The sequence below is a fragment of the Poecilia formosa genome, unplaced genomic scaffold, assembly GCF_000485575.1.
Source record: "Poecilia formosa unplaced genomic scaffold, Poecilia_formosa-5.1.2 Scaffold33, whole genome shotgun sequence".
In the NCBI taxonomy this organism is placed as follows: domain Eukaryota; kingdom Metazoa; phylum Chordata; class Actinopteri; order Cyprinodontiformes; family Poeciliidae; genus Poecilia; species Poecilia formosa.
The window spans coordinates 2,972,869-2,999,022 of record NW_006799972.1 but is presented as its reverse complement, the minus strand read 5'-3'; the positions used below and the strand labels follow the sequence as shown (position 1 = coordinate 2,999,022).

Here is a 26,154-nt window from a genome sequence, read left to right as displayed (position 1 = left end):
CGCTCTCCTGCATTGGACCATTCATTTGTGTAGCTGCTGTTTGGTTTCTCCAATCTTCTAAACAATCCTCGCTACACTGGACTGCATAAGCACTGCTGAGCTCAAGTTTGGGTGTTTTATCCTCGGTATCAACCAGTTTCTGTGTCAGAGTGCTTTTAGGTTTAAGATTCAATGCAATATTATGTTTGGTAAGTATCTTTCTTAGTTTCTCGGGTACTCTATCAAAATAGTTCTTCTTTTATCTTTCAGTGGAATGTGTTTAGCATTTTCTTGAAATCTTGGATGGCTTAATTTAGGATATTCACGGGTTTGAAGGGCTTTTTTGATGTGATTATGTTCCTTGTGCGGACCTGTTCGCCTCATTTCTGTAGAGCTGTAATGATGGACAGTTTATGTTCCAGTGGGTGGTAAGATTTAAGAAAAAAAGTACTGAGTCAAATGTTTGGGTTTTCTGTAGACTTCACTGATGAGACGTATTGTCATTGTGAATCAGGCAGTTCAAAACAGGGAGCTTGCTGTCTTGCTGTCTTCCTCCCTTATGAACTTACTGCATGAATTATTTTTAGCATCAGCACTTATCTTCTTTAGCAAGGATTAGAAAAACATATGTTCTGTGTTCTGATTTTAAATCAGTAATTTTTTTGTGTGCAGTTAATGTTTGTCTTTTAACATTAACATATCATTTCGGTTCAGACTCCAGCCAGGAAACCACTAAAAATAGTTCAGTATTTCTACCAGAAAATGTTCTGAAGACGCATAAAATTGTCTCTCACTGTTCAAAACGACTCAATATATTATCTACTTTCTACCACTTAGCCTATAGGTTTCCCTTCACTCTGTTGGAGGACAACATGGCAGTCATTTTCTAACAGAAAAAGCCAAGCGGAGTGTACAGCATGCATAAAAATCCCAGTTTAAATTATGATTGAACTGAGGTTGTACTGCAATACCAATATGCTGTTAAGGCGTGAACTAATGAAGCCTCTAAGAAAAAATCTATAAAATATTGTTGATGTATAAAAGAACAAAAGTGTTGGGCTATGGATCATCTGAAAAAATAAAAAGCTTGGGAAATACAAGCAGTTAATCAATTTTAAAAGGTGTGTGCAATCAATTGTGTCATCATTTGGAACCACCCATTGATTTATAACCCTGAAAATTTGCAGCAGTTCATACTAAAGCAATGAATGAAAAACTGCAGCGTCGAATGTTCTCAATTTCCTAAAAGAAGGAAAAAAGATCTCTAACTTTTTACATCTCTGTGTTTTTATTACTTCAGACCAAAACGCAAACCACCCACAGCAATTTTATTAAAATGGAGTCCCAATAATTATCTTTAAAAAGTAAAGTGTATGCCCTGAACAATTTTATGGTGCTTCTTTATTTTATCATGCTTCACTAGTCTTGCATCATTCCATTATCCTTATAACTTATTTTAACTGAATGGTTCCTTTTTCTGAAGGCTTAGACTTGACAGATATTTGACTGCTGATCTCTCCGTCTTAACAGGAATGACTAAGATACACAGACCATATTGACAGAGCAGGGCTTGATGTTAGCTGAGGTTAAAGTTTTGTCCAGTGAGGACTGCAGACTCCAGTCGGAAGTTTACTCAACAAATGTCAGTCCTGTCAATCAAAGCTGAAAACCAAAAAATACTTCTCCTGAGAACATCTCTGAATGGCAGCATGTTGTTTGCACTGGATGTCCCTAAGCACTCACCTTCTCTTCTAATTTCCTAATTTTATTCAAGACAAAAATCACATTTTGTCCTTGGCTATTCCTCCTTTTCTATTTTACTTTACATTAAGGTGAAAGGAAATGACTGAATTAGTATAACTGTGCTGCTTTGCCCTTCATGCAGCTGAGCCAAAATTACTTTTAGCTTTTACTACTTCACTAATTTCAGGACAATAGAGTATTTCAGGACATGACAATGACACAGGGACTTGCAAGAACTTTGAAGACTGGGAGTATTATTTATTCCCGGCTGCCTCCAGTAACCTTTTAACTTGGCAGCTTAGCTGCGTTGTGACGGGGACCCTGTTAGAGAACGTCTGGGCACCGCGCACTCTCCTAGGGTGCAGACTGAGCCACGATGACTGTAACTTATCATCTCATGTTATGCTGTTAAATGGCACCAGAAATTGTGATCTGTGAAATTTCAATTACTTCTCCTCTTCATATCGACTGCTTTTGATGAACCAGTAAATTCACAGTTTCTTGGTTGGTGCACGATGGCCGTCTCAAACAGAAATACAACATGCACAGTGACTGGTTTTAATTAAAGAGCTGTTTTCAAAGTAGAGAAATAATAAAAAGATGCACCGCTTGCTCATTTTGTTGCACATTTTGTTTTGTGCAGATGGTCCTAAGTCATGCAGAAGAATCTATTATTCTACTCATTTACGACTGAATACAGGAAAATGAGGCTGTTCTAAGAGGAGAGGGTTTTAACACCATAAACATAGAGCCACTCCCTGCTATCGTCTGATTTGAATCTGAGGAAGAGATTACGTAGATGGAAAGTGTAACTGTAACTCCTACATGTTTTATATGGGACTTGATTACCGCCTAAAAGAAGTAACAATCTGATTGATTATAGTAAGTGGGTGACCAGGAGCTGTAGGGTCTGTGCCTTGTTGAAACTTAAAACCAGAAAATTGCTGGAGAGCGAGTCACTGATCCGAGATAAACATCGGACGAGGGTGGAAAGCCTATCCAGCTGGTGCGGTTTAAAAGATGCATATAGCTGGATGTCATCTGCATAGATGTGATAGGAGATGTCGGGGAAAAAAAAACCTGCATCCTCTCTGTTGTCGGCAGTGTTCTGTCTTTTATGCGCCGCCTTTGCCATCCTTCTGGGGTCTGCTCGGTGCCTTCCTGCTGCTGCAGCACTCCGCAGCTCCTCTTTATCAATGAACTAATCTAATGTGCCTCTTTCCGATTGTGACTCTGCAATCAGACCCGAAGGACTGTCAGCTGTTTAGTAAAGAGAGGACGACTGAGTGCAGTCTGACACACCGCCTTTACCAACCTGCTGCCATTCCTCAGAGTGAATAAATTTTTCCAAGGTTGTAATTTAACCTTGATGCCTGTTGGGAATTAAATTATGAGCTCCTTGGCTTGCCATTACTCTGCAGGCCAGTGGACCAAGCAGTAATAGATATGTAGAACCAGATTATTGATTGGCTACTGTAATATGTATCATTGATTGAAGCAGCAAAGTGTGTAATCACCGCATGTTTAAGTTGTTTCCCTGGAAATATCAAAGTTGTTCAGGTGAAACCATGTCTATTTCTGTAGGTACTTCTGTGTTAGTTTATATATTTATTGTAGTAATATAAGTAAGAGAGTTTTGGTAGTATAAATGGTACATATGGTTATATAATACAATGTCATAGGTTTAGCAAATTGTATCTGTATAGCAATTTAACTTACCTAGTCATTTATGTAGAAAAGTAAAAAAAAAATCCATTCCTATGGCAAACAAACCTTTTGCAACTGTAGATTCTGTTCAACTGCAGTCCAAAGCTTTTTCAGTTTATTCCAAATGTTTTGGTTGAAATCATATTGCCAAAATATTTGCTTCACATACACTTAAACTTGAGAGATATTCCATTGCTAACCCATACGGTCAAATATTATGATGAACCACCTCTTGCATCTGTTTGGACCTGTGTCTGTGAGTTTTTGACTATTCTCCCAGAAGAGCATTTGTGAGGTCAGACGCTGTTGTTGGATGAGAAGAATTCGACTTGTAGTTTCTACTTAGATTCATCCCAAAGTTGTTCTCTCTGGTTGAAATCCAGACTGTATAAGCCAGTGAACTACTTCCTCAGCAGGTACTCTTCCATATTTTGATGAACTATGCTTATGAATTGTTGCACAGTCGTGTTGAAACTGGAAGGGACATTCAACAAACTGTTCGTACAAAGTTGGGAGGATTGCTTGTGCTGATTCATTAGGACTTCCTTTCAGTGGAAAAAAAAACCCAGGGCTGAACCCAAAACCTTAAGAACAGTGCCACACCATAATCCTCCTTCCACCAAATGTTACACTTAGCACAATGAACTCTATGGCAACAGCTCCTAGCTGACATGTCCATTGGAGTGTCAGACACAGAGGATTGATTTATGACTCCAGAGGACACGTCTCCACTGATCAGCTAACAGTCTAGCAACTTTCAACACTTATTCTAAGTTGGATTTAATTTTTGTCTTTGACTGGAGAATTCAAATACTCAACAATACTTTGATCTCTATGGAGTACCAAAACTGACAGAAGTACAAATGTGTAAAAAGCCAAACATATATATCATACACTTAAAATCCACCAGTTGCTAAGACATTGGTTACATCTATCTTTGCTGATGTAACTATAATAAATTATCCCTTGAATAGCAGTGGAAATTATATTATGCCTCAAATGTACAGCAAACAAGGTCACAACAAGCACCAAACACTGCAAAATGGATCCATGTGGAAGTTATTTTCGCTTGTCATTATAACTTCTAACAGAACAAGCAGTACAGATTTTCATTAAAAGGTCCAAAAAAATCAGTAAAAAGTATTTCATATACTGCATGCATTTTCAGAGATCAGTATTCCTGAACAATCAAGACAAATTAAATATTAAAGCTGCACAAATGGCTGCAATCCATGTTTCATTGCATATAAGTGTGTTTAAAGGGCAGTTTGCTGTGCAAGGAGACTCTGATATATTTTTTACAAGAAACAAGAGCAGTTAAGAGAAATATACTGAGTGTGAGTGTAGCAGAGAGACAAATAGTGACAGTGATTAAATGAAAGCAGAAGCGGACAGAGATTAGCTCAGAGTCTGTCCTTAGAGAGTGTCTGAGAGGGCAAACAAGCTACCAGCTCTCTCTTCATCTTCCTCTCCTCCCTCATCAAAGCCTCTCTGCTCTCATTTTGATCATGGTCAAAATCCAACAGTCTCTCTTCTTTCTCTTTACGTCTCTCCACTAATTGTCAGTCCACCAACACTCCCAGTTTTCTTCTAATTTCTTTTAAAGCCAAGGGGGAAAATGGCTTTGCATAGTTTTTCAGACATAATATAATTTTCCTCTCCGCTCATGCTGTTTTCAGTTTCTCTGTGCAGGTGTGGGTTGTGTTCTTTCTTGATTGTTGTGCTGCATTATGCTTTCCATACATTTTTATGTAACTGAAATTTTGCTCATCCACATTATGTAAACCACTGTGCTTTAGGAGCCGCGGTAACTAGATTCAGTATCCACCACAGCCTCGGAAAGCAGGAAACAAGTAGCGATGCATTATGGGAGACACATTTTTAACTCATGTCCAATGGACCTTACCAGATACTGGGGATTGATGTCAGGATTGATGATAAGAACAAAGCATACAAACCTTTTGTTGTCACAAAGGTAGAATGTGAAGTGATACGCACTTCTTAATTTTGACCATCTATCTGCAGAAACTGTTTGCCTGCCTGCCTGATTCCACGATTTATCCCAAATGAATCCTTAACTCAGCTATTAGAGCAGCCTTCTTAAATGAATAGGCTCATTTTCAAAGGAATCAGTATTTTCTTGATCTCCTACATAATTGTTCATATAAAGAACATCATTATTGTGATAAAACTCGTTGATACTTTGCAGCTGCAACCTATTAGCTTCTTACACCAAAACCTCCTCAAAGGCTCATCAGTTGTCTGGTCTGAGAGGAGGCTTCCAGAGAGGCAAGGATCATTTGAATGAAGGACAAAATTCTCAAAACCCCCACCAAAAACTCTCCAAATCAGCAGATCAGCACCAATCAGCTTTGTTAAACATGAAGGTGAGGAGGTGACATGGCCACCAAAATCTGTATAAGATCATAAATAACGTTAGGCTCAGAAAGTCACAGCTTAGGTTTCAACAGGAATTGATTAAGAGAAAACCTGGAGAATAATAATCTGAATAATTTTGCGTTCTTTCAGTTATTCACTCTGTTCCTCACTTGAAACCAAAATCACTCTATTGGTTTACTTTTCTACACATTTTCATCACTCACACTGTAACTTGATCCTGTTGGGTTATTATGTTTGCCAAATGTTAAACATTCCCAAAGCTATCGTGTGTCTTATTACATAAAGGAAGAATGCAAATTGGCCTTTCAGTTCAGCGTTTGAGACAGAAGAGGCAGCGATTATGATTTTAGACTAAACTTTGCATTACAGTCCTGTTCTCCGTGAGTGTAGCATTAATCTCAATTAGAGTTGATGATTTGAGTAAGAAAATGTTTCTGGTGTGTTATTTCTAGTCCAAGGTCAGTGTTGGTTTACTGTGTCCTCTGTATTTCTTCAAGCACAAAAGAACAGATGGCACCACATAGTTTGAGCAAAAACACAGTGGTTTGAAGTGTAAGCTGGAGGAGCATGAGGATACAGATGTTTTGTTGCTTCTCATCTGAAGTTGAGAGTTGGGCATTATTCTCTTGAAAACATGAACCTCTGATGGAGTGAGATCTTTTCAAACTTGGCTAAACAAAAAAAGAATCAACTTTTTCTCAATTTTTTTTTCTATAACTAAGTGACTTTGGGCACTTAATTATATGCTAACAAAGAGAAAAGTGAACAGTTTATTTAAATAATACAAACAAATTGTCCTTCTCCTGCTGTTACTCTCATACTAAATCAGTGTAGGAACGTTTTTTGTAACTTTGTCTACCGATTCCAGCAGGTTAGGAGGGATTTCAGTCAATATATTTTCCAATACTGTGTAGTGCATATTTAGGTTGCAAAAAATAGGTAAGATATGTAAATATGTGTAATGTTAGACATTGTCATCAGGTAGAAGTGCTGAAACCTTATAAACAGTGCAAGAGAAATGTCTTTCTCAAGGAGTTATGCAGTTAGACCTACCAAGTACAACCCATAGTGAAAACGGCAAAATATAACAATATAACACATTTCTTATTTAATGTTGACCTTTATTAAAACACATTAGCCAGTGTAAGATTTATTTCTAACATGCAGTAATGAATATGCAGTATTTCTGACTGACCATCTCAAAAGATGATCTCCGCATAGCAAGTCCATTTTGGGTTTAATTTTTGAGATTGCCTCTCTGTGCGACATCTCCTGTATCTCCTGATGCTGTCGTTATTCTGTTGTAATCATGTGAATGTCCTAATGGGAAGAACGTAGGGATGGAAGATTTATTTATTTGTATTTCAGCATAAGCATCTTCTTTTTAAATATTATATATATATATATAAAAAAAGAGAAATAAAAATCATTTACCCTAGCCTGACCTTTCCTCTGAAGCCACTGGGCTTTCTGCCTTATCTTGGTCCAGTCGCTATCATCATTATGAACTATAGAAAAATGATTCAATATCCATACATTTTTAAAAATACCAATAGGTTTTTCATTAGGCACATATTTTAATTTTGCATTTATTTGGATGTCAAACTAATTATGATGCAGGGCCACATCAATGTCATGCATGTCCTCAAAGTGCTGATTGTGAGAAAATGAATTAATAAAACTATCTACCGTATTTTTTGGACTATAAGTGCTACTTTTTCCCCACGCTTTGAACCATGCGGCTTATATCCCGCTGCGGCTTTTCTGTGGATTTTTCTTCAACCACCAGGGGGCTCTTTAGCAGGAAGTGAATAATTTTAAAGTCAAAATTGGAAATCAAAGAAGAAAGCACTAATTTTCATTTAGAACAAGCACATGCTAGCAGCAGGCACGACAGATAAATGTTTTCAAACTCATACCCTCTCATCATGGAAACCACACGAAGACGTTCATATGATGCAGCTTTATCGATCCGCACGTAAGCTCGGCGTGAACGAATCCATGGTTTGGCGTTGGAGACTGCGTCCTTGTGAAAAACCGAGAGTGGCGGAGATATCAGCGGCTTATAGCCCGGTGTGGCTTATTTATATGTACATTTCCAGAATTTAAAAAAAACTTCGTAGATGCGGCTTATACTAAGGTGCGCTTTGTAGTCTGGAAAATACGGTATTAACAAACTGTTAAAATATAGCTTTTATTGAATGATGAGTTTTTGTAGTGAAATTATATTGAGCATCTTTTCACGTTTATATAACGTGGCATAATAAAAATAATGTATTTATTTTGTGGTCCTCTAAAGCCTTGAGATTTGGCCTGTGGGTCTTGAGTTTGACTTTGCAGTTTGAGACTTTAAAACAAACACACAGTTTGAAGAGCTAATCTCCTATTATTGAAATGATTTTCTTTGTCTGTTGGAATATTATGACTTTTAAATTATCCCATTGATTCTAAATATCACTTAAGCCATCAAAAATAGTACAAACAATCTTCTAATCGGACAAAACCTTAATATAAAAGAATGAATGATTATTTGTCAGCAAAGATGTCGCCGTGTCCAAAAAATCAATGAGAGGAAAAAAACAGAAAAATGCGAGTCATTGATTTTCTGTCACCTACATTTTTATTGCATCTGTCAAGTTTTAAACCATTTGAACATGTCAATACTTCATCTCAAACACCTTCTGGGTATCCCCACCCTCCCCATTCCCCTTGAATCTGTAAAATACTGATGTTTTCTTGCCTTAGTTGAATTCTGCATGCTGGAAGGAATCTCTGAGATGTCCTGTTCACAAAAGCAACTTGCTGTTTTACTGGTGAGCACAAAACACACACAGAGGCATGCTGCGGCCGAGATGATTTATTGCCAAGCACGTCTAATGGATTGCTTTGGCACTTGAGAAATTATGAAAAGAAATTAATTAGCCTTTAGTGACCCCGCTGTCCATCTGCTGCTGTTCTCTCTCTCTGCTGGCCGAGGCGCTTGGCTGCTTTCTCTGCATGTAATTGTTGTTTAAGGTGGCTGTACTTACCTGTGGAAGATTTATCTCCACTAAATCAAGTGAAAACTCTGACAACGTGCCATTACTCCAACTCAGCGACAATACCCGGCCATCATTACAAACAATGAAGAATTAAATATTTGTTTATGATATTATGCACAGTTAAATCTATCACACTAAATATTGGTCTGTCCGCTGAGCAAACAACTAGCTGTTATGTAAGGGTGGTGCTTTCCATTGCAAAAGCTTTACGATATTTAAGCTTAACTGGTCCTGAAGTTCTTAAAGTTTTATGAAATGAAAACAGAGGTGATGGTATTTGGACCAAGCGGTCCCAGTGAGTCCACGTTTGGACTATCAAACCAAATATTGACAATTTGTATGTTTTTAAACTTAGACCAGTTTTAAAGTCCTGCTTTTACAATTTGGTCAAATGGTTCTGTTCTGACTACTAATGTGGAATCTGTGGACGGTGGTGAAAATAAAATCACGAAAATTGTGGACAACCCTGAGCATCCTCTTTATGAGACTGTCATAAAAAAGGAAAGTGTCTTCAGTCAGAGGCTTCTTCAAATTTGCTGTAATGCAGACTGCTACATAACATCCTTCCTTCCCACAGCCAGAACCATCTGCAGTAAGTCTTTGAAGAACCTTAGATTAATATGAGTTACTTTTAGATTGTAACATTTAACTTCCCCTTCGGATAAATAATGTATTTTTGAATTGAATTAGAAAAAAAACAAACTTTTCTGGCAACTCTTTGAAACAGTGATTTTATTTCATTTCTGCGATAGACTTTATGTCTGGGTGAATCAGTCGTCCTCGTCTGCAGCTGCTTCAAAACGCTTTTAATTAGTACTCATAAGACCTTAATTACATTGCCTGTTAATTTTAGAGTTTATTTTACTTTTTTTTTTTTTGAAAGTCTGAATGCTTTTGCAACACATTCACCTCCTGCAGGTACAAGGTTTAGGAGGAAGTTTAGACGGACAGGGCCTTCACTAGTGCAACTCCTCAGCAGTGGAATAAATTACCCCTCCACAGCAGTGAGCTTTATTCACTACCTGCTTTTGAAACTGGTCTTGAAACCCATTTTTATTCCTTTAACATCAGCAAAAATTTGTTTGTTTTGTTTGTGTTTAATGTTTTATCATCTTACGTCATATTTATATGTTTTAGTTTCGTATGTTTATGGTGCACATTTACATGCAGCCCTTTGTTTCTTCTGTGGTTCTTTTAAAGTTATTCATAAATAAAATTGGTTATTTTAAACATCTCATTTATTCTCAAAATAGTTGACTTTCAATCTTCTTTTTCACACGGCTTGCATTGAAGATGATTGTGTTGTTATATACGGTGTATTCACTGTTTTCACACCGTTAGTAGACATGTAACATTGGCATCCTGGTTAGATGCATTTTCAAGAGTGCCTGCTACAAAGGGACAAGCAATAAATTGATTTATTACAATAGTGACCTAATCTATGCTGCTGTGAGAGGATCAGGTCACAGGACCTGCTTAATCCCACATGAAACAATCACTGAATTAAACTATAGACGTATTTTGTGCACTTTTGAGTTCTGTTAGTAATAATTTGTAGTTCTGCCAGCAAATCGCTGATTAGAGTATAACAGTCGAACTCAGACCGTTACAAGTAGAACATCACAAAAGAGTTATTACTATTTGACGTTATTTTTTTTTTCCAAAGAGATTATTCACCGAATGACAGTTTGTCCAGCAAACACTCGATCCCAAGATAGAAATCCACAAAGCAAAAGCCCTGAACAGAAACCGAGCAGCGGTTCGGTTCCCCTTCAGTGAGGATTTCGTTGAATGACTGTTATTTTCTGTTTCTCTTCGAGATGAATCCACTCAGAAAGACAAAGGTCAGCCTAGTTGAGAAGCTGAGGATTTGCAGCTTGTCTCAGTGCTCTGTTCCTCTCCCACATGGATTTTTTTTTTTTTTACAGGAACAAGATGTAAAAGGCCAGAAATGCCTTTATAATATTGAATCCTCAAATGGAAGACAAAGATGTTTCATGTAGCTTGACAGGGAGAGCTATAACAACGCAGGGACCATTTCTGTACGAAATGGGACAACAAAAAGGCCGCCTTGAAATTGGACTGAAATTGCACATTACATTTGTAGTAAATGAGCTCTTGTTATAAATTATTTGCAGGTTTTCTGTCCCCTGGGCTCAGCAAACTAGTTGGCATGAGACAGTGGAGAGACAGTGAGAGCAGAGTTTGAGAAAATGTGATAACGATCCGATCCAAAAATGAGTCTAGAGTTCAGATTCACACAATTACACAAATAGGTTGCGAGAGTTTCCCCATTGCTGTTTTCTCATTTCTTTTGAACACTTTTGTGGCTTTAATAATGTAAAGTGCTCTCTTTAGCGCCCTCCATTTATATGACAGAGGTTGAAAAACGAGTGGAGCCACCAGTAGGATCACCCTAAAATTGATCAACGATTGTTTATTCAGTAGGAAAGATATGAGAGAAGTTTTCAAAGATCTATTTCTGTTAATATAAAAATGAGCAACATAAAATAGATCTTTATCATTTATATTTAAATGTACAAAAATAACAACATACAGCGCATTCCTCAGCATTAAATTTAGCTTATTGCTCTTCAACAAACAAAAATGTGAGCTGAATGTAAGTTTAACAGTTTAAGTACTCTAATATTTTCATTTTCATCAATATTTTCTTATATTTGTCAACAAAGGATAATCCAGTGTAGAAAATGGATAGACAAACTATATAACAATAAAGCTACTTGAATAGGTTGATATTGCTGAGTAGCCATAAAACTGTGCTGCTTTTCAAGCCACTGGGTTCCATAACACTGTCCGTAATAATCTCCACAAAATCAAACAATGTATAAAATGTCAGACTTTTGTCTGCTCCTTTGTGTTTATCCCGTTTAGAAAGTACCCATGGATGGATGAAACATTTTCCACTTTTGCTGTTTCATTGGACATTTTATTAGTCATATATTCTCACTATATACCATCTTCTGAGTCAGTTTGATTTTTCTTCCGATGCAGCACAGCCATGGTCGGACATGTCTCCTAGATCTTATGGGTGTTCAGATGACTTTGGATTCATGACAAACCAGTAGAGAAATCTCTGTCCATTACGGCGGCTTCACTGCATCAGCTTCTGTCTTTGCTGTCGGTCACTTTGCATGCAAAAGACAGATGAATATTCCACATGTTAAGACCTTACAATGATTTTATTAAACACGTATTTAATGGCAGTTTTATAGTTTAATGCAGAGACTGACGTCAGCTTTAAAAAAAGAGGGACATAATGATGAGGACAGAGTCAGTGAGACAGAGAAGCAGACTGAGGGATGGTGAGCCACATGCAGGGATTAATAGAGACTCTTTGCAGGGATTTGGGAGGAACGATGAGGTCTGACACACCAGAATGTCCTCTCGCTGGAGCTTAGTGTCACTGTTCTCTCTTCCTCGAGTCCCTTTTTTTTTTCTTTTTTCTTTTTTTTTTACAGGTATGCATCAACCATACCAGTGTTTCTAAGTTAACTGTCAGATCATTCATTTGCCTTTCGTTCTTCCCGTCTCTCTCTTGCTCATGGTTCGTGTGGCTCACCACACCGAGCTTAAACATCGATGTGTTCAGTGGGTGATACGGTTGCAGCGCGATCCAATTTTTATGGATTTTCCACCTGGATGCCGCAGCAGAAAAAGAAAACCCAATGTTTTCTTCCAGCTGGCTGGAGACCATGAGGGCAGTGTTTTTTTTTTGTTGTTTTTTTTCCAGATGAAGAGCCTGCAGCAAAAAAACAAAACAACTCTGTTCACACTCACATTTACCCACTAAATCCTCAACAAATTACAGCCTTTAACTGAAATCAATGACAGCAGCAATAAATGTGCCTCATCAAAAGTTTTGCAAGCATTTTATCCAACCATTTGATCTGACTTTGTCTCTCCCTGTTTTGCAGGTCAGAGTTTGATCTGGACTACGACAGCTACCACGAGGATTACTACGACAGGTACTGTCAGAAAGTCGGGTCTCTCACACACCTCACTGCATGTCTGTGTGTCACAGAAAGCAACGAGATTTTACGCTCTTGATTTCTGTCTGCGTTCAGGCTGTCCATCATTCTGTCTCGGTTCAGGGTTGCCTCTTAGCAGTCACAATCAAACATTAAACATTTGCAAACCTGCAAAAGATACACTTCCCTTTATAGAGACAGCTGCAAATCCACTGTCGGTACAACTCCTGGTTGTGGATTGGATGAAAACACTGTGTGCTTTAATAAAAAAGACATTTGACTGAAAGGGAAAAGACCCAGCTTCACTTGCCTAACAAAACAACAAGGTGGCTCCATGACAGTCAAATGTTTCGAAGGTTTTTAAGAACCGCTTTGTTCAGATGTTTTCATGCTCTACTGCAGGGATGTGTGTTGTTCTTTACAGCACACCCTATTCAGCATTTGGTTTTATATTTTGGTATTTGTAAGGTGTAAACCAATGGGTGGATGCAGAAACATTTATTCCACTTAAACATGCCCATTTACAAGTAGTAGCCATGAGTACTACTTGTATTATATTGAGGAGAGACACCAAAAATGTGGAAGGAGGTTCAATTTCTGGGCTAAAAACAACATGAAATTAGACTTAAGGGTTTAATAACTGTTAAGATAAACATATTCCTATCAGAAGGGCCCTTTCAAAGTCCAGATTTAAATCAGATACCCAATCTTTGTCATGTCTTACATATCAAGGTTTAATGAGGAACAAATTGTCCTGCCAAAGGGATCCCACAAGGCTCTCCTCTTAGATCAATTTGATTTAAACATAAAATGATGCCTTACAGTGTCAAACAGAAAATTTTGTAAAAAAAATACTGGAATTTTCACAAATCAGTATTATCAAATATTATTAAATCTGATCTTTAATTAGTGTTCTTGTTCAATTATGGTTCATTTGTAGTTTAACATTCACATTTTCTATAGTCATTCAAGAATTTTCAAGGGCATTATTACATCCAACACATTTAAATGGTGTAATAATAATTTTTCACATCTTGTTAATGAATAAACAAGGAAGAAAAATAAGTATCAATCTACAAGTGATGATATTCCTCCCAGTTCACAGTTCAGATCTGAACATCAGAGAAAACGGAAGTGGAAAAAATTGAAGTTTTTTTCCTTTTGATTTTCCTTCTGTCTCGCTGCCTGGACAAGTTGACAACCATAAAGACATGTCTCTGTAAAACTGTGTGAGCATTATTGTTGAGTAAGTATCATAACCTCTTGGCTGAGCGGTTAAAATGTTTGCACTGTAAGCTCGGCAGTCAGGTGGACGAGGTGGTGAGTGGCTCCATGTAATCAGTCATCTACTAAAATTGCTCTGGGAGAGCCCTCCATCCCTCAGGCCCAAACTCTAACTGCTGCACTCAGCACATCTGAATAACAGGAAACGGTCACAATGCATAAGGACACTTACACACAAACACACACAGTTAATGTGCATCTCTTTCTATCAGTTCTCTTTTTTTTTTCTAAGTTTGTTCATCAGTTGCTTAAATTAATGTCAATTTTGCTCCACTGTCATCTTTTTTTCCTCTTTTGTTTTCTTCTTCTTTTGCATTTTCTTTCTGTTTAGGGGGAACACTCGCCACTGATTTTCAATTTGTGTCTAACACAGTGCCTGATTATTTTCTGTGCTACTGGCTAACACTACAGACAGCGCCGTGTGAGTGTGTGTGTGTGCGTGTGCATGCATGTGTGTGGGAATGTGTATAGCAAAAAATGAAATATTTATTTTTATATGCATATCCCTCTAGGTTTAAATCTGTGAAGTCTATGCGTGCGTGTGAGCGTGCATGACGCATGCATTTGTGTTTCAGTGTTGTTCACAGCGTCACTTTGTGAGGATGAGAGAAATTAGTCTTTTGGTGGACTGTCCTGTTGTTCAAACACAAAAGTAAAGTGTCTTTCAGCACACTGATAACAGCTCTAGCTGACAAAGCTGCTTTACATGCACGGTCTAATCCACAGAGACAAACACTCTCTCACACACATACGCCCACACACTTTTCTGTAATCCTCACCCGTCTGCTTTCTCTCATTGTCTGAGCTTCCTTTCTCTGGGATGACACTTCAAAGCTGGTGTAACATCACGTTGTGTATCTGCCCCCTGCAAACCGCTCCGAAAGCCTTTAAACTCCAAAAAGTCTTTGGTTGCCGACTCTCCCGGTGCTCCCTGAGAACAAGACGGTGCTCAAATCATGTAAACTCACTCAGTTATGGTGTCCTGATGCACTTCATCCACGTGACGCTCCGTTATGGAGGTGCACGACGACGCAGTGTGTGCATTGGTCTCATTTACAGCTTCTCAGAAAACAACAAAACACAGAAATGAGTTCACAGCTCTGCGACTCAATGTCAACTCAATCAGCGAATCTACTTCACCATCATGATTCAAGTTCTCTTTTTGGATGCTCACTGCTTCTGATTAATACCCAGATTGACTTTACAAAGTGCTGTGGAAAAAAGTATTTGCACCCTTACCGAATTTTCATTTTTAAATACGTCTGATTTTTAGACGTTTCAAGATAAACTGATTTTGCATCTTTACTGCCCAATACATTTAAAGTCTGAAATGCAGCTGGGCTCCAACTTCGTCACATCATAGAGAGATGAGTAAATGTCCAGGCTTATCCAGGCTAGTGGCTCATAGAGAATTATCACTATATCATATTGTATTTATACCCAGGAAATGTGGATTAATAATTAAAAGTCCCTAGACATTCTGATCAACTTTAAGAAGTAGAAATTATAAACAAAATGCTGCTGTTGTGTATTTTTCTGCTGGTTTTTACAACATTTTTCCGTGTGAGACTATGTTACTGCAATAAAATATTAATAAGTACTTTACGCTGCTTTTTACTGACTGTCCCTACCAAGGGTGCACTACTGAGTGCAGACGAAGCTCTAAACGGTAAACTTTGATCTTGTGGTTTGTATTTCACCTACTCAGTTGGTCAGTGAGTACTGAGTATTTTCTTTTTATTTGTTTATTACTTTAAATCGCCACCATATTTCTCTCTCTACAGAAACAGCTATGCACAAAGTGTCATTTCTGTAACCACTATAGAGGTTAACTGTGATACACCCACTGTCTGCAGCACTACCAGCCTGGCGGGGCGCTATTGATTGGCCCTGACAGAACCAATTACATTCAGTGACAGATAGAGACATGGAGCGGTCCACAGAGAGGAGACCGGCGCCAGAGGAAACACTTTCACGCTTCTCCTCTGGAGACAAAATAAAAAAACAAAAAACAAAGGAACGGTGCAAAGTTGCGTATTTGTTTTAATAGCTGCCGTGTCATTTTACCTAGTTTATTTCATCTATTTCAATGTCTACAGTCTGCTGCTTTTGGCTGAGTACAATAGAATAAATGTTAGCGCATTTGACTTTGTGTTGAATATTGATTAAATAATTGAAGTGTTTAGGCCATTAATGATTTTCTACCTGCTGAACAAATCAGAAGTATTGACCTTTATTACATATAGAGTTGGGCTAAAGGCTGTGGTACCTGTGGTAGATTTAAATGTAATGTAAAATTATTTTTCTGCAATAGGTTTTTCTTTTGATAAGCAATAAGACAGGAATCTCTAAAAAGAACAGTAAAATAATTCAAAAAGAGCTACGGGTTTTGAAAAAATAAAAACTATTAATTTGTTGTTTTTTTTCCTACAATTTGTTATAGAGTGACATCTAAAACCACATCATTCTCAGTAATCAATGGAAAATCTTTTATGGCAAAACAGGATTAAACCCTATTAATATTTACTGATTAGCTTATTGTATATGTAGTGATGAAATTCAGGTCTTCGAGGTTGGAAGGCCTCCGTGCCATCACCCATATCTTTAGCTCTCGCCACATTTTCTCTGTCAGAACAAAGTCGGGACTTTAGGTGAGTTGTGCCAAAACATTAGGCTCTCTTACAGTCAGAAGAAACTTGTTTGTATTGATAAAAGAACAATTTTGGTCTTAATTGTGTGTATGTGTGCACAAAACACATACACACAAAAATTTTCTAAAAATAAATAATTTTAAAATTTGAGAACAGTGAAATGAGACACATGGTCTTTTCTCCTGATCTAATGAATGTTTTAGTTCAGAATCTGTTAGATTTTCTCTTGTTTGTGGCTAAATGTGTCGCTTCCACCTCACTTGGATTAGACCGTAACAAAGCTTTACGTGCTACACAGACAAAACTGGGTGCATAGTCGCAATTAAATATAAGTTACTTTGAAAACTGTCTGTCTGCTTAATTTGCAGGGCGTGTGACTATCAGCGTGTGCCAGCCTCCCTCTCTCCTGTCCCTTCAGGACCAAGTGTGGCCAAGAGATCCCGCTCCTCCTCCTACTCCTACTCCAGTGGGCACAGACGCAGTCGAGACAGAACCCACTCTAAGAGCTCAAGAGCCCACTCCACAAGTTCAAACACAGCCAAGTGTGAGTAATATGAATGGGCCGAGGCAGATTCACTTAAGCTTTTCAAAAAACGGTGTGGAAGAAAAATACTACCTTGTAGCTGTAACAGAGGCATTTGATAGAGAAGCCAGCTTTAGGTTCCAACTCTTATAAATTAAGGACCAAAGATGAAGAAAACATGACAAAACTTTGTGCAAACATCATATAAAAATAAACAAAAACAATGAAATGCAAATATGAAATAAAATACGAAAACAACTAATTGTTAAAAAAAAAAAAGTATTTAAATCTTTGGAGAGGCTTCAGTAAATTTTAGTTCTGACTTAAAGGAGCCAACCGTTTCTGCAGACTTTAAGGAAGTTGGTTGCAGAGATGACTAATACAAATTGTAATAAAGCTGTAATGTAACAAAATGTGGAATGAGTGAAGCGCTGGGAAGGATGAAGGGATTAGTGATGAAGGAGGAAGGGATGAGGGAATATGGTAAAAAAAAAAAATCATACAACTCAAGTATGTGATTGATGCCTGAAAATACCTGAGCAAACTAAAATATTATATAGGTTATATGAGAAAACATACCCTGAAACATAAACATACTGATGTAAAGTGTTAATCAAATACCTGCACTGTTCCTCCTAAAACACATTATCATTGCTGAACCAAGCTGCAGCAATTTTTTAAAAATACTAGCTAGACCTGAACCTTTGCTGAAAGGTACTTCAGGTTTTGTAATTCCCATTGTCGCTTACCTCCCTCTCCCTCTTTCCTTCAGTGGGGATGGAAGAGCTGCAGGTGATTAAAAAAGAGCTGACTCTGATAAAGACACAGATCGATGGGCTTCTTGACAGCCTTGACAGGATGGACACACAGAAGAACGACCACAAAGGTGAGACGCTCACTCAGAACGACGGCGGAGGCACACGGGTTTGAGATCAAACGATAGATAATCTATCGGTGCATCAAAATCGCTTTAAAACAGACTCGGTGTGATGCGCCTGCTTTCAGATTCATTCTGGTTTAGTCCTGCCAGGCACCAGTCCAGATCGTAATGACTCAGAATTGGTGCTGCAGTGGCAGAGGAGGATGGAAATGTTATGCATGAATGGAGCCACAACTCTTTCAACTAATCGGCCTGTTATTTCCATCATCCAGTAATGATATGCTTCAAATTGAATACTAGCCACAGTGGATTAGCACAGCTATAGTTTTAAGCAAAATAAGGAGTAAAATAAGGAAACTATGTGAGCGCTACCAAAAATGCTGCGTGGATTTTGCTGCCATCATGTGGATGTTTGTCATTAATTACACCAGCTTGCAAGCGTAACACTGACTGCCTCGCAATAATATTCAGAAACATTTTCAAATTTGCTATGTGACAAATGCAGTTCAAGAATTAGTTTTCGAAATCACCAGGTATGTTAGCTCCACACCTGTGTGGAATTAAATGTTAATTTTTTGGCACATTAAGGAACAATTCACCATGAAGGCCAAGGAACCAAGTTTAAAGCTAAGTTATAAAACAACATCCAGGCTTTGAACATTTTACAGCTACCCTTTAATCCATCCTTCTCAAATGGAGAGAAAACTGCATATATACCAAAGACAAGACTTTTCCCTGTAAACTGAGGAAAGGTTAGCACTAACGTGAGAAGTAGCCAAGAGCCGACCTGGAGGAGCTGCAGAGGTCTACATCAGAGGTGGAGATTTTATTTTTTAGAACGCATCTACTACCTGTGCACACAACAAATGTTGGATTGCTGGAGGAGTGGAGAGAAAAAAAAATGCCTATATTAAGGGAAAGCTAAAACAGAAAACATAGAAAAAGATGCTCTAGTCATACAAATTTACTTTATATGATGTTTATGATGTATTCCACTCTTACAATGTGCTACAGCAGCATCATGCTGTGGGCGTGGTTTTGTTGAGTGATGACAGCAAAACTGATCAGACTTTAAAGGAGGACGGATGGTGTTCAATACTGAGCAGGAAGAAAACTTTTTAGAAGCTGCTTAACCCTTGAGGCTGGAGTGGAGGTTCACCTCACAGCAGGACAGCAGTACTGAGCAACCAGAACCGGGTTGAATGGTGAGGATTACAGCTAATTCTTGTGGTAGAATGGTCTAGTCAAAGTTTGTACCGACATCTAATTGCCAATATATGTCACAAGTGATGTGCACGGACACTCGCCATCCGATATAAATGAGATTGATTTATGCAAAGAAGAATGGGTAAACATTTCAGGTTCTTGACATGAAAACGTGGAAGAGACAAATCCCAAAAGTCATGGTGTCGTTGCAGTGAAGACGGCAGGATAAAGTGTAGTTGAATACGTTAGCATGCCTCACTTTTCCAGATTTTTAGTTGTTAAACTAAAAATTGTTTATAATTTTCCTTTTGCCTCACAGTTGTACACTTTGTTGTGTTGGTGTGTCACATTTAATCTCAATAAAATAAAGTGACATTCTTGGTTTAACATGAAAAGAAATGAATTGGTTCAAGTCAAGATAAATATTTTTGCAAGGCGCTTAATATGCAAATGAAAGGGCCAAAATCCTGTGATCCTGTTTGAAAACGGACTTTAAACTGTAGCTTTAAACAAACTGATAATCTACAGAAACACAAATGACACACAGTGGAGCAATCTAAGTCTTGTGTGTGTCTTGTGTGATGCTGCTGAATGACCTTGATGGATTGATAGCTTTCATCATTATATTAATTTACCCCGTCATCATTTGACTTGTCTGTCCGTCACCATGCATCCTCACCTCCCTCCCACTCACTCCACATCTGTCCTTCATCCTGTCACTTCCACTCTGATGGTCTGCCTGTCATCCGCTACGAAAGCCAGCGGGTCGCAGCTCGTTTTCTACACTCCGTTTCACCAAAAAATACTTCATTTCAGTTCCTCATCTCCGAGAGGTATAATCTCCTTCATCCTGTTTTCCAGAGTCTCCGCTGAGAGAGGACAGTCCGCTCAGCTTGTCCTATGTGGTGACGCCCAGCAGTCCGGAGCATTCCCTGTCCTCGCTCTCCCCACCTAGCTCCCGCCATCGGATCCACAGGGAGAGTCCCGACATGAAGGTGTGTGACAATGACCATCATGTGTTGCTTGTATTCTTTGAAAACCCCCCAAACATTGCACCACTAAGGAGCAAGGGGCTCTTTTTTTTATTTTTTCTAAAGTAGTCGTTTGGAGTGAGACATTCCAGTTTCTGTCTCACATGAACCAAGTCTGTGAAATCAAGTTACTTCCGCAGAAGAAGAAAAAATGTCCTGAGTCATTCTGAGCTGGCAGCTAATGAAGCTCCTCTTTGTCTTTCCCTCTCACCTCCCCGCCTCCACGTCTGTCTTTTTTCCTGCTTGTCTGTCACAGATGAGCAGCCACAGCTCCGACCCCGAGGAGGAAATATGAGGGACAAACATGAAGAAAACGTAGAAGACGTGGATTAGGTGCCAAACATGGACGAAGAGAAACCTGAACCTTCAAGTTAACGCCCACCAACAGAGGCTCAACGCGGCCTGGACATATCAGATCAGATAGCATATTTATTATTACCGCAGCTGCTTGGTTTTACTGGAAACAAGGACGCGACAACAAAACATGAATAGAATTAACAAGATTATTTCAGATTACCTTGAAAGAAACAGAATGACGCGCTGATTCTATATATAACGTAAATGTAAATTAAAGCTGGAAGCTGAGTAAAGATTAAAGCCTCACTACTGAAAATGAATCGGTTCCGCTGAGGGCACGGATCAATAAGAACAGCAATGCTCCCCATGAATCACACTGATGGAAAATGAATTAGTTCTGGTCACAAGCCTCCCTCTGTATTTTACTTAGGTTTGTCTTTTCTTTACGCAACGGAACAATTAACAGCATTAATCACTGCATAGATACATTGCAGATTTCTTTTCAAAATTCAAACAGTTCAGATTTAAAGGAAAGAATTAAATCAGGCTGGATGGAGAACCACTTCATACAACACATTAATGACATCAGCCATCCTACTGTAACTGGCTGGATGTTTAGGATCACTTATCTGCTGGAAGGCCTGTCTACCCCTATAAACGTTTCTCTTTTTTATAGCTCTATCAATTTCTCCATCAAATCTGACTGAAGCAAAGGAAACCCAAAGCATGATGCTGCCCCTACCGTGTTTTACCGTGGGGAAGGTGTGTCCACGTTGATGGACACACCTTCATGTAGTGCATGTAGTGTCGTACACTACATGCACTACACTACATGCAGTGTTAGTGTCGTGCATGTAGGCCAATAGCTCACTTTTGGTTTCAACTTCTGAAGACAACAGGGATTTATTTAAGAGTAGCAGAGTGAAAGGGGCTCTATTTCCACTCTTTTCTGATTTTTACTGTTGAAAATCTTTTGAAAACGTCTCATTTTCTTTCCATTTCATAATAACTTTCTACATCGTGTTTTTCACATGAACTCTCAATAAAATTCAGTGAAGTTGGTTGTTGAAACTTGACAAAATGTGGAAAAAGGTCAAAGGTTATGAATGCTTTTGTAAGGAACTGTACTTCCTCCGCAACAGGTGTGCTGGTGAAATATTACAGGTCTCCTCTGCTACATATTTGGCACTTTGAAATGTGTAAAGGCCCCAATCATTGTGTAATATTGTGCATTATTGTATACTTTACTGTAATTGCTTAGCTCTTGGAACTAAATATTAAGTTAGGACTTCTTGTGTGGTACTTTTTTAAGGAAATTAATGATGTTATAAATAATTATCTAATTCCTATGTTGTTACATGTTTTGGTTTGCACTATCAAGATAAGATACTTGTTGTCACTGTAGTGAAAGTATTTTCATATCGAGTACGTATGCAGCACATTGTGGTATGTTTTTATCTTGACAGACCATTACAGAAATGGAAGAAGAATAAAAGACAATGGTTGAAGAAGTGACGTCAAGGTTCAAGTTTGTTTTTCCTTAGATTTGGACACTTTAAACATGAAGGAGAAAAGCAGAGTCCAGATCAAATTGTTACCAAATGACCTCAAATCTTTCTTTTCACTTCAGTCCTCAGATGTGTTTATTAAAGAGCACATCTGTAAAGAGACAGTTCTCGGTAACATTCGCACGTTGCCAGTCCTGATTTATCTCACACGCAATCTCACACGTACTCCACAAACTGTTTGCAAACTGCAGCTTTTTTCTTCCTCACGGAGCCATTTCTCTGAACGATGACTCTAAATATCTGCGTGATAATACATCATCCCTGGCACCGCAGAAGCAGATAAAGAACTCAGATACATTTTTTTTAAAAATCTGTATGCATTACAGCTCCATCCTTTTTATCAGCGGTTCACAGCATCCGACTGATTTGCTGCACAGACATAAAATCAGATTTACTTAATAAAAATCCTGAAAAAAAAAGCCATCAAGCACAACTGCAGCAGTTCCCCCAGCAGCTGCCTCCGTATAAGCCGAGTACGCCTGAGAGAAATCAATGAGAGGGAGAAGGACAGATCCATATAGCTGACATAATAAGTCTGCATGAAGCAATGTAATGGCCTCCACCAGCTGTGGGTTTATTATGGTCTGTCGTTTCCAACAGTTAACATACACACACCGAGAAAATGAACTTGGAGCTTTAAGATGCTTGTTGAGTTTGCCCAAAGACCACGGTCTTCAGCAACACACGCCTTTTTCAGCAAGGTTTTCTTCTCTTGCACAGATCCTCAGCCGTCTAACCACAAAGGTCAACTCACAGTCACATGTTTGCATGTTTGTGGACCGTGGGAGGAAAATTACATAGGAGAAAATTAACCTTTCACACCGAGGTAATTGCCTGTATGCAATATAGATAACATTAAAAATAAAGAATTGCTCCGTTGTATTATTTTGCACGAATTCTTAACTCTCCCACCAATAAACTCCTCATACAAGTTCAGAGAGCTGAACTAAAATGTGTATCCGAAGGAAACGTTTGCACAACAGGCCTTCTGTTGACAGTTCCTGTGTGCAGAGTAGGACAGTGTGCAAGATCTCTCAGGCTTAGTGTGAGAAAAATCTGATTTTGTTCATTTAACCATAAAATTAAATTACATTTCTCAGCAGAGCTGCTGACCCACATCCGATGTTATTTATAAGTGAACATTCAGGCTGCAGCAACTGAGGAGGCACATTCTGTCTGAAAGCAAGGTGAGCAGAAAGCTTTCAATGAGTTTATATCTTATTTTTCTATAAACAAGACTAATTATTCTTGATTCACTTGATGTTGTGTATAAATTGTATTTTTAAACATCTTTTTAAAAGTTCATGTAGAGACTATTTCGACTTTGGAGCCATAAAGCTTTGTGACAGTTGTTTTTAGTGGCACCATGGTGTAAATGCCTCTTTTTGTAATATTTTGATATAAAATTGAATGAATAAATGAGCTTCCCCTTTAGCAATAGATGAAATAACTGGATTTTCTGATTTATTCACAGCTTAAATTGAACCACAAAATTCAGCAAATTAATATTTTCTTTCCATTTTTTCCAATTTGAATTGCGTACAAACCAAATTGAAATCAGAACAGAGCCAGCAGCACTATCGGTAATATGAAAGTATTGAATGGAATTCCTTCAGTTCAGCACTTTCCTGTGCCTCTAATTGAAGTATGGGAGTCAAAGTGGGTTTTTGTGAAAACTGAAAATGTGTACACCTAAAAATACATACTTGTCTCAAATTTAAGGTTCTTATATTTAACGTTGTTTAACAAATTCATAATGTGGTCGTTCCAGATTGAAGTAGCTAAACACGTCTTATTTTATGTCGCTGTAGATCACAACCATGTCCGGCTCACCCAGTCCTCTGACCACCCATGTGCTGAACACAGCACTGGGGGTCCCAGGATCAAACGTGACCCTCAGACTTTACCAGCAAGACCCCTCAACCGATGTCTGGCACTTAATAACCACTGGGTAATGTTCTTTGAAAATGGTAAGCTGTGAAAAAAGCATTTGCCTCCTTTGACATATTTATCAGTTTTTACTTTTTAAAGGCTTCAGATTGTCTAAAATCTCAGGAAATCTGTAAAGGGGCAAATGCTTTTCTCACAATATCTCTAAGTTTGATCCCTTTCAAATTCCGAATTATACTAAAACTTTTTTTCTTTCTGAGCTCTTAAAATGTGTACTTCCTCAACAGGACAACGAACGATGATGGGCGATGTCCAGGACTGATCACACAGCAGCAGTTTAAATCTGGTGTGTACAAACTGCATTTTGAGACTGGTCAGTACTGGGCCAGGATGGGACAGACCTCCTTCTATCCCTACGTTGAGGTAAGAAAAGGCCAACGGTGATTTTTTTCATTCTAAGCTGCATTGCTGAATTATTTACATTGTTGTTGGTGACTTAGATTTTTAATTATTAAGCAAAAGGCAATCTATGCTCTTGAATAAAAAGCAACTGCACTTCTTGTCTTGTTTTCACCAGTCATCTAAAAGTCTCCTCCCTAAATATTCTAGAGTAGCATTTCACACTTTACATCTGGATTTTATAAGTAGAACACATCTGAAAAATGGAAAATTATCCACATTAAGTGTAAGACGAATGTCTTGGAGTCACTGATTCAAAACACCCCAGCAACCACAGTGCAATATGTTTAACTATGACAAGAACATTATTATAATAGTATGCTCCTAATTGAAGCAATTTGGATTAGAATTGAAATCTTGTGCAATCAAGAAAAGAAGCTGAAGTACTTTCTATTCAAGTCCTTGTTACATAATTATTACAAGAATGTGAGATTGTTTGTCTTTTCTATTGCTTTCTTTTATTTATTTATTTATTTTCTGCGTTTGTTCTTCAGATTGTTTTCACTATAACTGACCCGGAGCAAAAATATCATGTCCCTCTGCTTGTGAGTCGTTTCTCGTACAGCACCTACAGGGGGAGCTAGAGAGCAACAACAAGGAACCGCCTGAACCTTCCTTCACTTTTATCACTGGCTGACTCTGAACTACAGGGACTGCTGCATTTTGTAACTGAAATAACTAATACTGTTTTCAAAATGGGGCCTAAATAACTCAAGCGTCTCCATGAAAATGTGCTGTGAATAAATAACGAGTGAAGTATTTTTTTAAGGAACAATTTTTGTTCTGTCTGTATTGTGCTTTACATTGTACCCTATTGGCATAATATTGACATTAATTTAAAAGCTAAGCCCCATTAAAATGAAGTGGGGCAAGTGATCTTATGAAATGGTCATGTAACCTCAAATGATGAATTCTCATTTATTTTCACTTCTGTTAAAAATAAATTAGTTAGTTAAATAACAATATTGGGTAAATTGGTAAATAAAAAGTTAAGTAAAATACAGCTTTACAAATATATTAGAAATATAAAGCTGTAAAGCTGAAGAGAGTAACAATAAAAAAAAAGAAAAGAAGCATAATTGTTTTACAGTAAAATTATCTAAGTTGTTGAAACTGCACTGTATGGAGGGTCCCGCCTTTTAGCAACGTTAAACATGTCAAAAAAGGGCCAATACCTCCACATTATTTAGAAAGATTGTGTACAAGATGTTGACTGCACCTTTGGATGCGCACTATGAATAATATGAATAAGCTTATGTCCAGCAGGTATTTTTTTAGAAACAGGAAAAGCACGACCCTTCAAGCCAAAGTTTCAAACACCAATCTGTTTTGATCCAAAACCTTCAGGTGTCTGCTAGAAAGTTGAAGATGAAAAGGTATATATTTTTTTCAGCATCACAGTGAGTGCATGCATACATCCACATTAATAACTGCTGAGTTGAAATATATATTTTGGCCAAATCAGTGTCCAGAAATAAAACTTTGAAGTCAGTATTTGTATGTGTT

The 26,154-nt window shown here is 38.0% G+C and overlaps 2 protein-coding genes across 3 annotated transcripts in view; both read left to right on the top strand.

The window, feature by feature from the left end:
- The window catches only part of LOC103136577 (heterogeneous nuclear ribonucleoprotein C-like), a 44,089-nt gene extending 21,843 nt beyond the window's left edge, over nucleotides 1-22,246 (top strand). For both annotated transcript variants that reach the window (XM_016670390.1, XM_007549888.2), the window contains exons 3-7: nucleotides 12,806-12,856; nucleotides 17,163-17,338; nucleotides 18,090-18,203; nucleotides 20,265-20,398; nucleotides 20,691-22,246. In XM_016670390.1, the coding sequence (XP_016525876.1) occupies nucleotides 12,806-12,856; nucleotides 17,163-17,338; nucleotides 18,090-18,203; nucleotides 20,265-20,398; nucleotides 20,691-20,729 (514 nt within the window). In that variant the 3' untranslated portion in view covers nucleotides 20,730-22,246. The remainder of the gene's footprint in view (nucleotides 1-12,805; nucleotides 12,857-17,162; nucleotides 17,339-18,089; nucleotides 18,204-20,264; nucleotides 20,399-20,690) is intronic.
- A 1,087-nt stretch (nucleotides 22,247-23,333) lies between these two features.
- Nucleotides 23,334-26,142, top strand: LOC103136576 (5-hydroxyisourate hydrolase-like). Its single transcript, XM_007549887.2, has 4 exons — nucleotides 23,334-23,486; nucleotides 24,111-24,250; nucleotides 24,477-24,612; nucleotides 25,143-26,142. Exons 2-4 carry the CDS (start codon nucleotides 24,120-24,122, stop codon nucleotides 25,230-25,232), a joined length of 357 nt encoding a protein of 118 aa, XP_007549949.1. The 5' UTR covers nucleotides 23,334-23,486; nucleotides 24,111-24,119; the 3' UTR covers nucleotides 25,233-26,142.
- The last annotated feature ends 12 nt before the right edge of the window (nucleotides 26,143-26,154 follow it).